Source organism: Taudactylus pleione, unplaced genomic scaffold (genome assembly GCF_031769625.1).
Source record: "Taudactylus pleione unplaced genomic scaffold, aTauple2 ptg000032l, whole genome shotgun sequence".
Taxonomy (NCBI): Eukaryota; Metazoa; Chordata; class Amphibia; order Anura; family Myobatrachidae; genus Taudactylus; species Taudactylus pleione.
The window spans coordinates 9824914-9839657 of NW_028284434.1; the positions used below are offsets into that span (position 1 = coordinate 9824914).

Genomic DNA, 14744 nt, shown 5'->3' on the forward strand with positions numbered 1-14744 from the left:
GCGCTACCCAGAGCAGCCACCACCACAGGAAAATGACGGTCGCCAGCCGGAAAACAAAAGAAGACACAAACTCCTTTAAAGTGTACCAATCTGCCAACCACAATATGGCAAAACAAGCGCTTATAGGCTGAGAAGGATCACGTGGGCTTTCGTTGCCTAGGAAACGGCGGCATTTCCGGGACGCTGAGCAGGACACTTCTACGGTTACTACTAGAATTATTGGTAATCAAAGTTAGTTCTGTTTATTCCCACTCTATGGGGGGAGATGTATCAAACCTTCTAAACAGAACTAGCGGAGAAGATACCCATAGCAGCCAATCAGTTACAAGCTGTCATTTTTTATATACTGTACTAGATAAATGATAGCTACTATCTGATTTGGTTGCTACAGGCACCTTTTCCACCTGTCCTTTTTAGAAGGTTTGATACATCTCTATATTATATAATTGTGTAGAGACTAATGACATCATGTAGTGGTGCCCCTTTGTATTGCTGCTATTACATCTGCCATTTATGTTAATATTAATGTGATTTAAGTGACTTAAATAATTTTTATGACATTTATGTTACATAAGCGTTCTGGATATGGGGAAACTTAAGAAAAAAGATGTGAAAAAGCCAGAGAAGTTGACAGTGGAAGCCTCTGAGGATACCAGCTCCAAATTGTCATCTGTGTCTGTGACCTCAACTGAAGAACCTGCTTCCCCACCCATTACCACTACTCCTAATATTGAGCCTGTGAAGCAGGAAGAGCCTCTTGTCACAGTTGCTGCTGCAGAGTGCTTTGAGGAACCAGTATTAAATCAGCTTATTGTTGAGAAGTAAGTGCAGTTTTTATTAGTTTTATATAGGGGTGAGCGGGTTCGGATTTCTGAAATCCGAACCCCCCCGAGCCCCCTCGATCCGAGGCCGATCCGAGTCATGCTCGACTTTTCCCGCCTGACTCGGATCTGAAATCGAGGCAAAACGTCATCATCCCGCCTTCCGGGTCTCGCGGGTTTTGGATTCTATATAAGGTACCCGCGTCGGCGCCATTTTTTCACTCGGCTGTGAACAGTGAAGAGGGAGGGTGGGAGTTAGGGCTGGCTGGGCTGTGTAGTGTAGTGCAGTGTTGTGCTGTGCTGTGCTGCTGTTGTCCATAGCGGCTCTGTACACTCCTCCAAAGTCCATAGGGGCTGGCTGGGCTGTGTTGTGCAGTCAGTTGTCCATAGGGGCTGTGTCCACTCCAAAGTCCTGTGCAGTGTCCCAGTCCTAAAGGGGTGCTGTAGTGTTGTCCAGGGGGTGCTCTGTCCATCAGGGGTGCTCCCCCCAAGTTAAAAAAAAATATATATTTTTTTTAGTGTTTGTGAATTGTGTGCGCAGTAGCCGCACGTGCATCAACAAAGTAGCGCCAAGCGTGCGCCTGTGTCATAAGTAAAGGGCCGGCTGGCTCGTCCGTTAAAGGGTGCTGTAACCCCCAAAGTGCACTCCAAATAATATATATATTTTTTTGTGTTTGTGAATTGTGTGCGCAGTAGCCGCACGTGCATCAACAAAGTAGCACCAAGCATGCGCCTGTGTCATAAGTAAAGGGCCAGCTGGCTCGTCCGTTAAAGGGTGCTGTAACCCCCAAAGTGCACTCCAAATAATATTTTTTTTTTCTGTGTTTGTGAATTGTGTGCGCAGTAGCTGCACGTGCATCAACAAAGTAGTGCCAAGCGTGCACCTGTGTCATAAGTAAAGGGCCGGCTGGCTCGTCCGTTTAAGGGTGCTGTAACCCCCAAAGTGCACTCCAAATAATATATATTTTTTCTGTGTTTGTGAATTGTGTGCGCAGTAGCCGCACGTGCATCAACAAAGTAGCGCCAAGCGTGCGCCTGTGTCATAAGTAAAGGGCCGGCTGGCTCGTCCGTTAAAGGGTGCTGTAACCCCCAAAGTGCACTCCAAATAATATATATCTTTTTTTGTGTTTGTGAATTGTGTGCACAGTAGCCGCACGTGCATCAACAAAGTAGCGCCAAGCGTGCGCCTGTGTCATAAGTAAAGGGCCGGCTGGCTCGTCCGTTAAAGGGTGCTGTAACCCCCAAAGTGCACTCCAAATAATATATATATTTTTTTGTGTTTGTGAATTGTGTGCGCAGTAGCTGCACGTGCATCAACAAAGTAGCGCCAAGCGTGTGCCTGTGTCATAAGTAAAGGGCCGGCTGGCTCGTCCGTTAAAGGGTGCTGTAATCCCCAAAGTGCACTCCAAATAATATATATATTTTTTTGTGTTTGTGAATTGTGTGCGCAGTAGCCGCACGTGCATCAACAAATTAGCGCCAAGCGTGCGCCTGTGTCATAAGTAAAGGGCCGGCTGGCTCATCCGTTAAAGGGTGCTGTAACCCCCAAAGTGCACTCCAAATAATATTTTTTTTTCTGTGTTTGTGAATTGTGTGCGCAGTAGCCGCACGTGCATCAACAAAGTAGCGTCAAGCGTGCGCCTGTGTCATAAGTAAAGGGCCGGCTGGCTCGTCCGTTAAAGGGTGCTGTAACCCCCAAAGTGCACTCCAAATAATATTTTTTTTTTCTGTGTTTGTGAATTGTGTGCGTCTGTCTGTTAAAGGGTGGTGTAACCCTCAAAGTGCTCTCCACAAAAAATAAAAAATTCTTTTTTTTTTGTCTTTATGAATTGTGTGGCTGTAGCCGCACCTGCATCCTCAAAGCAGCAGCGACAAGCGTGCGTCTGTCTGTTAAAGGATTACATCGGTGACAGCATCCAAGTAGGCATGTCAGGCAGTCCGTACCTGTACTGGCAGGAAAAAGAGGCAATTTGGAGGCCCCTGTACAAACTGGCTCTATTTTACCTGAGTTGCCCCCCCTCCAGTGTGTACTCCGAAAGAGTGTTTAGTGCAGCCGAGAACCTTGTCAGCGAAAGGCTTAGGAGATTGCTTCCACAAAATGTGGAGAAGATGATGTTCATAAAAATGAATTATCAACTCATCCAGGGAGACCAGCCTCCAGAACGTACAGAGGGACCTGTGGTGGTGGATTCCAGCGGGGACGAATTAATACTCTGTGAGGATGAGGGTGTACACAACACTGAAGAGGGTGAGGAATCGGTGAATGAGGAGGAGATTGAGGACGACACCTTGCCTCCGTAGAGCCAGTTTGTGCAGGACCAGATTAATTGCCAGCTTGTTTTGTGGGGGCCCAAACTAACCAATCATTTCAGCGACAGTCGTGTGGCAGACCCTGGTGCTGAAATGATTGGTTTGTTAAAGTGTGCATGTCCTGTTTATACAACATAAGGGTGGGTGGGAGGTTCCAAGGACAATTCCATCTTGCACCTCTTTTTTTTCTTTGTATTATGTACTGTTTGGGGCCTAGTTTTTCAAACTGCCATCCTGTCTGCCACTGCAGTGTCACTCCTAGATGGACCACGTGTTTGTGCCGCCCACTCGTGTTGCTTAGCATAGTCATCCAGCTACCTCGGTGCAACCTTTTGGACATAAAAACACTATTGTGAGGTGTGAGGTGTTCAGAATAGACTGGAAATTAGTGGAAATTAAGGTTATTGAGGTTAATAATAGCATAGGAGCAGAAAAACCAACACATTCTGTGATTTTAGCTGTTTTTATGCTTTTTTTCAAAAAAATACAGATCCAAAACACAAAACCCAGAACCCAAAACACGGAAGGGTGGTTTTGGCAAAAGCAATCCAGATCCAAAACACGAAGAAAGATCCAGATCCAAAACCAAAACACAAAACACGAAAAGTGGCCGGTGCACACCCCTAGTTTTATATTGTTTTTGGATAAATGACATATTGAATAACAACTGGTAATGGTGTTTTATTCTGTAATGCCCTACAGCAGTGGTTCTCAAACTCGGTTCTCAGGACCCCACACAGGTCACATTTTGCAGGTCACCCAGCAGGTGCACAGGTGTATTCATTACTCACTGACACATTTTAAAATATCCACAGGTGGAGATAATTATTTCACATGTGATCTGTGAGGAGACCTGGAAAACATGCACATGACCGAGTTTGAGAACCTGTGCCCTACAGTATAGACCTAAATATATCACAGCATTATAATTTATACAGATTTTCAGGTACTGTCTGTTTTTTTTAAATGCCCCTTTGTTGAACGAGAAGTATATATTCAGTACAATTTCCATTGGTCCATGTACCAGAGGCATCTGCATTATCTCTTGAGGGTTGTAATATCCACATGTCCAGCTATATGTGCTGTACATCGCATGGATAAATGAACAGAAGATATGCACATGAAATATTTATTTAATCTTGGTAGGTGTGATAAAGTGCATCTATATTTTTCTGCATTTATGTTTCATCCTCAAACTCATGGTGGAAGATTCATCCATTGTTTTCTAAATACAGCCACTTTGCATGACTTTCAACATTTCAAATGGCCGAAACTGGATACTTAAGATTCGTCCTACATAGGAGACCCTTTTTTTCATGCTTTTATAAGCACACCCATGCAACTTGGTAAATTGGACAGGAGTTATCATATAATGTGTTTGATTCAGATTTGGGAATAGAGTTAAGGCCCCCGTACAAATGGGACAATTTGGCAATGATTGTCCTGATAAATCGCAAATGTACAGTCAGGTGCATAAATATTGGGACATTGACAGAATTTTCATATTTTGGCCTCTATTCACCACCACAATGGCTTTGAAATGAAACAAACAAGATGTGCTTTAACTGCAGACTTTCAGATTTAATTTGAGGGTAATTACATCCAAATCAGGTGAACGGTGTAGGAATTACAACGGTTTCTATATGTGCCTCCCACTTTTTAAGGGGCCAAAAGTAATGGGACAAACTAAACAATCCTATATCTGACTTTCACTTTTTATTACTTTGTTGCAAATCCTTTGCAGGCAATTACAGCCTGAAGTCTGGAACGCATAGACATCACCAGACGCTGGGTTTCATCCCTGGTGATGCTCTGCCAGGCCTCTACTGCAAAGGTCTTCAGTTCCTGCTTGTTCTTGGGGCATTTTCCCTGCTTGTTCTTGGGGCATGCTCAGTCGGATTCAGGTCAGGGGATTGACTTGGCCATTACATAACATTCCACTTTTTAGCCTTAAAAAACTCTTTGGTTGCTTTTACAGTATGCTTCGGGTCATTGTCCATCTGCACTGTGAAGCGCCGTCCAATGAGTTCTGAAGCATTTGACTGAATATGAGCATATAATATTGCCCGAAACACTTAAGAATTCATTCTGCTGCTTTTGTCAGCAGTCACATCATCAATGAATACAAGGGAACCAGTTCCATTGGCAGCCATACATGCCCATGCCATGACACTACCACCACCATGCTTCACTGATGAGGTGGTATGTTTTGGATCATGAGCAGTTCCTTTCTTTTTCCATACTCTTCTCTTCCCATCACTCTGGTACAAGTTGATCTTTGTCTCATCTGTTCATAGGATGTTGTTCCAGAACTGTAATGGCTTTTTTAGATGTTGTTTGGCAAACTCTAATCTGGTCTTCCTGTTTTTGAGGCTCACCAATGGTTTACATCTTGTGGTGAACCCTCTATTTTCACTCTTGTGAAGTCTTCTCTTGATTGTTGACTTTGACACATATACACCTACCTCCAGGAGAGTGTTCTTGATTTGGCCAACTGTTGTGAAGGGGTTTTTCTTCACCAGGGAAATAATTCTTCTGTCATCTACCACAGTTGTTTTCCGTGTTCTTCTGGGTCTTTTGGTGTTGCTGAGCTCTCCGGTGCGTTCTTTCTTTTTAAGAATGTTCCAAACAGTTGATTTGGCCACACCTAATGTTTTTGCTCTCTCTCTGATGGGTTTGTTTTGATTTTTCAGCCTAATGATGGCTTGTTTCACGATAGTGACAGCTCTTTGGATCTCATATTGAGAGTCAACAGCAACTGCTTCCAAATGCAAATGTCACACCTAGAATCAACTCCAGACCTTTTACCTGCTTAATTGATAATGAAATAATGAGGGAATAGCCCACACCTGCCCATGAAATAGCTTTTGAGTTGATAGTCCCATTACTTTTGGCCCCTTAAAAAGTGGGAGGCACATATAGAAACCGTTGTAATTCCTACACCGTTCACCTGATTTGGATGTAATTACCCTCAAATTAAATCTGAAAGTCTGCAGTTAAAGCACATCTTGTTTGTTTCATTTCAAAGCCATTGTGGTGGTGAATAGAGGCCAAGATATGAAAATTCTGTCAATGTCCCAATATTTATGCACCTGACTGTATGTGCTCCCCCAATTGACAATTGCGATCAAAAAGTGATCACAATCGCCAAATCAGGTTGTCCAACATGTTGGATTTCACCGACCAATCGGGACTGTAGACTGCTAGTGTATGGCAAGAATCAACCGATTTGCCGACCGTTCCTAGTAAAATGAAGAGCCTTCCAAGATTGGGAGATCTGTCTTTTCCTGAAAATGATCTGCAAGTCACTGAAAATTATCTGTAATGTATGGGTGCAGATTGCTAGATTGGGAAATTGTTAAATCGGGGCACAAATCGTCAAATCATTCAATTGTGGTTTTCTGATTGCTGATGTATAAGGGCCTTAAGAAACAGCAGATAGATTTAGATTTGGGAGGTTTGTCCAAACTGAAATCTTAATTGCAGTGTAAAAATAAAGATGTTTAGCATTTGTGGGATACATGTAAAAGCATCCAGTATTTACCCACCATGCAAAAAAAAAGTTTATGTATTTGCACCCCTTGCAATTCAACATGGTTTGTCCATGTGCAAAATTACTTGCTCTATCTTAGGGCCCCCATACACGGTGAGATTCAAAGTTGGTAAGATCAGTTGTACGATTTCCCTTGAAATTCTTCATAAGATGTGGTCAAATGGTGTACGATTGATCATTAAGATCATAAGATAATATGCATAGAAGTGTATCACATCATACACGATCAGTTGAGATCTGTCTGCAAAACCATCTGATCTACGATCCAACTAGACGACGGCGGGGACGTGCATCAGGGTCGCAGAAGACTCAAAATACAACTATTTGCAAACGATTGGTCTGTCCAACCTGTAGAAACTGCCAAAATCGTGTTAAAAATCGTCCCGTGTATGGCCAGCTTTAAGGCCCCCATACACCTGCAATGGATTGGGGCAATTTGGCGATGTATGTGCTTTCCGGATCACTTTTTAATGGCAATCGCCAAATCATGTTGTCCAACATGTTGGATTTCACCAAGCAATCAGGGCTGTAGATTGCTAGTGTATTGTAATGATCAGCTGATTTGCCAACCGTTGCTAGTAAAATGATGAACCTTTCAAGAATGACAGATCTGCCTTTCCTGAAAATGATCTGCAAATCACTAAAAAAGATCTGTAATGCATGGGTGAAGATTGCTAGATTGGGAAATGAAACCGGGCGTCAAATCATTCAATTGTAGTTTTCTGATTGCTGGTGTATGGGGGCCTATACTCTATTCCCAAATCTGAATGAAGTCCCCCATACACCAGTGACTGATCGTCGCAATACTGCGATCCCCAGATGCCGGGGTTGGAGGATCGGTGAAATTTCACTGATTTGCCTATCACAATCAAATTATGATCGTCATTTGCAGAACGGTGAAATTTAACATGTAGAATTTCACCAATCTACCGACTGACCGAAGAACATTGGCTGCCGGTCTGCATTTCCAAATGGCGGATCGCCGTTTCCGATCAGAGGATCGGACAATCTGTCACCTGGTGTGTGTGCCCCTTTAGGCCCAATGCATCTTTATAAGACACAACTGTAAATATTACAATTTACTGGTTATTTACAAAATATTTACCTAGTGGATGCAATTATAAGAGATAATTAAAAGTCAATAATCAATACAGACCTGTTTTAAACATAAGTATAGAGACATTTTTGACATTTAAAGGATAGAGGTACGGGAGAGATAAACTGGGTACACACTTAAAGACATAGCGGCTGACCAGCCATCACGCCATCGGTGGGGCGTCTTGGCTGACATAACAACTAGGCAGACATTTAAATTTGCCTGTCCAGTTGTAATGTCACTATTGGTGGTCCCTGCAGCCAGTATACAGTGGTCGGAGTGTCGCCTGTACACACAGCCAGATGCACCGATATATATTATCTGCATGATATATTGCCATCAGCTGTGCAATGTCGTTCACAGAAATACTGGGTGTATACACGCGCCGATCCGCTACCAATACCGTTCGTTGTTCGAACAAACTGTAGTAGTGTGTACCCAGCATTAGGTCCAAAACTGTAACTGTCCCAAGGGCTGTGGCTGCAATTTGACAACTAAAGGCAGGTGTCTAAAGCTACTGAATCTAGTTTTTTTTTATTTATTTTTTAATTTTATTATTTATCTTTTTACCTGAGAAAGTAGTTTTGAACATATTGACTGATCCAATCAACTTAAAGTTAGAACATTTGTCTTTAAAGTGTACACAACTTATATTCAAATGCTTATGGCTACTTGTCCAGGAACGGACCTGCATCTCAGCTTCTGCAGAGTGGCTAACGCACCCCGAGCCTGATTGAGAGTTGTACACTATTCCGATGTTTACGGAGTTGAGCAATTATCATTAAACCATGTGTGCGTCTACGTCACACTGCGCATTCGTCAAGGACCATTATCTTAGTTGCTCACAGCGACTATTTATTTGCAGTGTGATTGGCAGTCAGGAAGCGTTTGAGGGATGTAAAAGGGGAGTGGCAGCAAGGAATGCAGGCGTGTTGCAACCATTTTGAAGGCGGCTCACACTGCACGCAAGGACTATGGCTCTGGCGCAGTGGAGTCACAAGGGGGGGTGTAGGCTGCACCCGGGTGTCACTCGCTGAGGGGTGACACCAAGGTGCAGACTCCCCCTCAGTGACAGGAGCTGGGTACTGCACTGTAGAATTACGTGCAGCACTCGGCTCCTTACACAGTGAGGGAGCCGGCACTTCAGACAGGCTGGTGCCCGGGGGTAACCCGCACCTCCGGTGTGATAAAAAAAATGGGACTCTAACCACGAGGCCACGCCCCTCCTGCTAGGCCACACCCCCTCCGTGAGGCCAAGCCCCGTCTCCACGGAGCGCGAACTATGATACCCAGCCATCACTACTCTCCGCACCAGATGTCTAACGAGGTAGGAACACCACTATTCTGCGTCTCAATTCCCACGGCCATCCTGCAGGACCATAGGCTCACTCAGGACTGCAACAATCTAATGATCTGCAACCGATGCTGCGTCTTTGTACGCAGATGCTGCAACATATTACGCAGATGCTTAGATTTGCAATGCCGCAGGTGGGCGTCTCAATACATCTCCCAGCAGTTGCGACATTTGCATATTTTCACATTACAGCTGCGTACAAGTATACACAGCAGCGGCAGCTGCATTAGCGTGCAACTCTGAATCCGCTTCCCCCATTCCTTCTCTTTGTGCAGGTAGCAGCGGTATGGTCTGTATTTCTGTGTGTGTAATGTGCATTATGTTTCCATGGTTATAGTTTTCTGTCTTATTTTGTAGGTATGAAGGGGAATTGGTGAATGGCTTATATGAAGGGGAAGGTGTTGCTTATTACAAAGATGGAAATATTTATAGTGTGAGTTTATTTACATATTATCATTTATTTCATGTATTTGCCTAGAAAACCTACATATTCAATTCTTAATTTGCAGGGCATGTTTTCTGAAGGTTTTATGCATGGCAAAGGAACATACACTTGGACAGATGGGCTGAAGTATGAGGTAATATAGCGCTTTTTTTGTTTAACTATTGTGTATATATCTGTATGTTTTCCAACTGTATTACTTTTAAGTATGTAATTGAGATCTCTATCGGTTTAGCACTTCAGCTACAGAATTACCTGAATTTAGAATAAATATATTGTACCTTTATTTAAAGTTTGAATACTTTGTTCTAGCGGTGGCTTTCTTATGCATGCTTTGTCCTATATTATTCTGTTCACTGTATATTTTAAGTGTAATATTTTTTGACCATTTGGATATTTGTAGGCATGCAACTGTTTAAGAAATCAACTTTATTGCAAAAAAATGAAAAATATTATTATGAACAGTTTTAGTCATTATATCATACTTGCCGACAATCAGCTCCAGCCTTCCGGGAGGGAGCTGATTGTTGGCCAACAGCGGGGGGCGCGGCCGGCCATTGGGGGCGGAGCCTGGGGCGGGGGCCGGGCAGGTTGTTTCTCATTGAGGGTGGAGCCGGGGGCGGGGCCGCACGATTGCGTCATCATGGCTCCGCCCCCTCTTCACAATGCCGTTATTTTCGGTGTTGTGAAGCAGGCGGTGGGGCCACGATGACGCGATTCAGCGCGAATCGCGTCACCACCCCCCCCCCCCGCTGCGGAGGTTTCTAGATGTTTCAGGGGGGAGGTAGGGAGGGTCAGAGACTTCCGGGAGGCTAGTCTGCCTTTCCGGGGGGCCGGGAGCGGCACCCGAAAATCGGGAGGCTCCCAGCCAAATCGGGAGGGTAGGCAAGCCTGCATTATATATGGCTAGTATAGCATAAGCGTAGAGCATAAATTACAGGAAGAAAAGAATACAGATGTGTCCACATACACCTATCCTCAAATCACCACAGACTTGCAACTTAGCCATGCCAAAACATTAATCCTAACTAGCTCGGGCCTGACTCATTATGGATCACAACTGCAACAGCGTACGCAGATCGGACGATGGTGCGTACAGCACATGCACCTCACTGCGCACGCGTGAGTTAGCATTGCGATAGCACTGTCACCTACAGTACGCAGATAGAAATCCATCGCAGAGTGAGTGACAGGCTGGGAGCGTTTGGGGGTGGTGACGGGGTAGTCGTGCCTGTCCGTTTGAATGCCGTTGCATGGGCGTGCATACATTAGCCACTGCGACAGCATACGCAGCTTGTGTACTCACTGCGTGCGACGAGGCTAGCAATTTCTGAGTAAGGTCAGACCTGTTGTAATTGTGCGTGAGGGGCCGATGTTACTTGATATTCCCGATGTATACGCAGGACTGCAGGTTATTACGCATGTGAGATAGCGGTAATGGGCGTCTCTATGCTGGCTGTGCAACGTCTTTGCGCTAGCATTCATTAGCATATTTTCGTGCGAAATCGCAGCTGCAATAGTGATCCGTAATGAATCAGGCCCCTAGTACACTATAAGTGAACTAAGACACAAAATTGAGGAAAAAGTAGCAAAATGGAGGAAAAAGTACACCTTCTACAGCAGAGGTTCCCAAATTCTGCCATTTACAGTCTACGTTTTAAGGATATCCATGCTTGAGCGCAGGTGACTTAATTAGTACCTCAGTCAATTTGATTTAACCATCTGAACCTTAAAACCTGGACTGTAATGGCAGAGTTTGGGAAGCTGTGTTCTACAGTAATAAAGGCAAAGACAGGTTTGATATGAATGACCGGCGCCATGCATCGTTATGCTTAATCTGTGACTTTATACCTATTCCTTTGCTATAAAAATAGTACCTAGCAGTAGCAGATTTACTTAATCTGCCTCACCCAGTGAAGTTAACCGGTGCTCTGGATGTCTTCCCAGGCAGTGGCAGTGGCTTCCCATTGGAAGTGCAGTATACTAATCAACCACCAGACAGGCAGTCCAAGGGCAGGTGCTTTCTCTCACTGGGACTGCTACCCCATACTGCGATTAGCAGAGAGCGCTTCCTTTCCATAAGCCTGACCTGACTTCTAGGTGATAACTCCGGTGGGAGTCTCCATAAATATCTAGGCGTCTGCGACATTTGCATATATTCATACAGGCGCGGTGTACAGATTTGCATGTACGGTGGCAATAGCATACATCTCTGAACCAGGCCCTATGTTCACTTTCATTCTCTAATCTAGCTCTCCATCAGTGGCTTATATTAGGAGCCATAGGATGCTGTTGAGAAGAGGTGGTGGAATAACAGCTTTAACAATAATGGTCTCCTGGTAGAGGTCTGGTGTATAACAGAAGGGTGTTTGGGAGTACTTCTAGGTCTATTCTATAAAATATTTGTTTTCCACTGTTGACTTGTTGTCTACTGAATATTTAGTTATTAATTTCATTGGCTAAGATGTGTTGATTTAAATGATGTTGACCTCTTATTTGGATAAGGATTACCCATGTGACTGAGAAATACCTGGTAAACTTAAATGACAATACTGATATATACCTTTCTATTTTATTCTCGTCTTTTTGCTACAGGGAGAATTTTCCATGAACTGTCCAATGGGATATGGTGTATATACATGGCCAAATGGCAGTCGCTATGAAGGACAGGTGTACAAGGGGCTCAGACACGGAACTGGCATCTACATGGCTAGTGATCAGATTATTTCATATGTAGGAGAATGGCACAAGGGCATAAGACATGGGAAGGTACACTGTAAATATATGTATAAATAAATAATCATATTACTAATAGTAAAAGGCTTAGTTAGGTTGGCAGGCACAACGTGGATACTCTTGGATATAACACTTGACGTATCATTGCAGGGTACCATTTTCTACAATGCGGAAGGAACATCATGGTATGAGGGGGAGTGGAAACTTAAGACCAAGGAGGGATGGGGAGTGCAGTGGTAAGTACTCCATGTGGTACGGTCATGTCCTCTTTCTGATAACATATTCCTGGGACTGTTGTACACATGACTTGCTTTTCTAAGCATTTTAGTTTTTTATCACATTTTTAAAAAATTACATTTAAAATGCTTCTTTCAGACTGGAAATATGTCCTTAATTACTGTAACTGATTATGTGCTTGTATTTCTGGGTAGTTGAGCTGTAAGGGGAAATGCTCTCCATTTGCTAATGCAGAACTCATGAGTGTTTGGTTACTTTGGCCAGTGCAATGCATGTGAGAACAAACAGCCATTCTACAGAACAATTATTATCTCGTTTATATCAAACTCTTGTGTGATATAGATATATACAGTATATATATACTTTTGTAGGAAATCCAGCACAGCCACTAAACAGACAACTTTACCTGAACCCGGTGCCCTCACAAGCCCTACTCACACTATCAACATATATCTGTATCCAGTGCTGCACTCAGAAGAAATATATATATATATATATATATATATATATATATATATATATAAAACTCTAATTTAAACTTTTCATTTAATAAAACTGAAGGTCTAAGTTTGGGCCTGTGACTGACCCAGAGAGGTGGTATGTGAAGTCGACCCAGCCAGTATTTCTCTGGTGACATTTTATTAATAAATCAGTATTTGGTTTGATAGGTGTAATAGAAAACTAGCCCTGTGTCTTAGTAAGTAGGCCTGTTGGTGGTATTCACTCACCGTGTCCTGTGGTATGATGGCTGCTCCAGTATGGATTCCTCCTCCCTCACTCTCTATAAGGCTATATCTTGCATTTGAAACCCTGCACCCCTACTTGCATTGGTGACATGAATCTGCACTGAATATTTACAGGGAAAAATATCAGCTGCTCCCTAACCATATCTGTGTTTCCTCCTCACCATCAGTCAGTTACTGATTTGCTTAGTTTCCAGGTGATCTCCATGGCTATCACTCACCATAATCACTGCTATTGGGCAAACTCTTGGGAAATGTACAGCCTCTCATAAAATAAGCAAAACCATCCAGCTGGCCATTTAGTATGACTGACATCTGAAAGTCTATAAGTGTGTGAACATAACTAATTTCTCACAATTATCATTGATATGTGTACTATTAGCTTTCTTTTTGTTTATTATTGTTTTTTTTGGTAGTTTTAAGTCTGGCAACATGTATGAAGGCCAATGGAAAAATAATAAATTCCATGGCATGGGGAGGATGAAGTGGCTGTCTTCCAATGAAGAATACAAGGGTCAGTGGGTGCATGGCATACAGGTAACTAGACACATGTGCAATTAGTGTATTATGTACTATCCTCCCTATCTCAGTAATACCCAGACCATGTTTGACTGGGGATAATACCAGCTTCTGAATGTTGTTTGATTAAGCTGTACTGACGGAATTTCTGGGACTAAAGCTGGGTACACACTGAGACGATGTCGGCACCATATGTCGTTTCCGGACGAATTGGAACGACATATCAGCCGCATTGCTCAGTGTGTATGGCCAATATGCGCGCTCCTGCGGCCACTTGCGACATCAGATGGTCGTCCGTGCTGCCCCATTACAGGTTATGAAGGATGGAACAAGGTATCGTTCTGTCGTTCATTACCTCGTTCTGATGTGTACCCAGGATGCGATATGTCGGGCCAACATGTTGGCTGGGTACACATCGCTCAGTGTGTACCCAGCTTTAGTGTATTACTTACATATGCGCAGATAAGTCTACTATTGCCATGCCCATCTATCTTGAATGTTTGATGATCTATCTTGTTGCCAGTGTGCATCTCTCCAGGATATTGCCCAGTCCTGTGTCACTACCCAAAATACTGCTATGTGACGCCATGGTGGCGATTCAGTTGTTCGTGCCGGTGGCTGTCAGTACTGGGTGCCCAACAGAGCAATTCAATCATTGCTCCGTTCGGCGTGAACAGTCGCCAACATCTGAGGAGGCGAGCAGAAATGTGCAAAAAGTCTGTGGTTTGGACGCCCAAATGGCAGGACTTCAGATGGGTAGATTCATGGATTTATAAGACCAGAAGGCTTGTCCATTGGGCATATAAGCCCCTGTCATACAGCTATATTATTAACAGCTGCCAGTATGAGCCATCATGATGATCGGAGCACAGTAATAATGTCATTCATTTCCAGTGGACATTGACAGATAATAATAAAGCTGGTTATAATTAT

At 43.5% G+C, this 14744-nt stretch overlaps 1 protein-coding gene across 4 annotated transcripts in view; it reads left to right on the forward strand.

Annotated features, from left to right (window-relative positions):
- The window catches only part of RSPH10B (radial spoke head 10 homolog B), a 61853-nt gene that overhangs the window by 18478 nt on the left and 28631 nt on the right, over positions 1 to 14744 (forward strand). For 2 of the 4 annotated variants that reach the window (XM_088451958.1, XM_088451959.1), the window contains exons 1-7: positions 136 to 222; positions 576 to 821; positions 9492 to 9567; positions 9644 to 9712; positions 12172 to 12345; positions 12463 to 12548; positions 13709 to 13829. In XM_088451958.1, the coding sequence (XP_088308084.1) occupies positions 586 to 821; positions 9492 to 9567; positions 9644 to 9712; positions 12172 to 12345; positions 12463 to 12548; positions 13709 to 13829 (762 nt within the window). In that variant the 5' untranslated portion in view covers positions 136 to 222; positions 576 to 585. Of the gene's footprint in view, positions 1 to 135; positions 223 to 575; positions 822 to 9491; positions 9568 to 9643; positions 9713 to 12171; positions 12346 to 12462; positions 12549 to 13708; positions 13830 to 14744 lie in introns of those variants that run through there. The other 2 variants (XM_088451960.1, XM_088451961.1) reach the window with 2 other exon arrangements.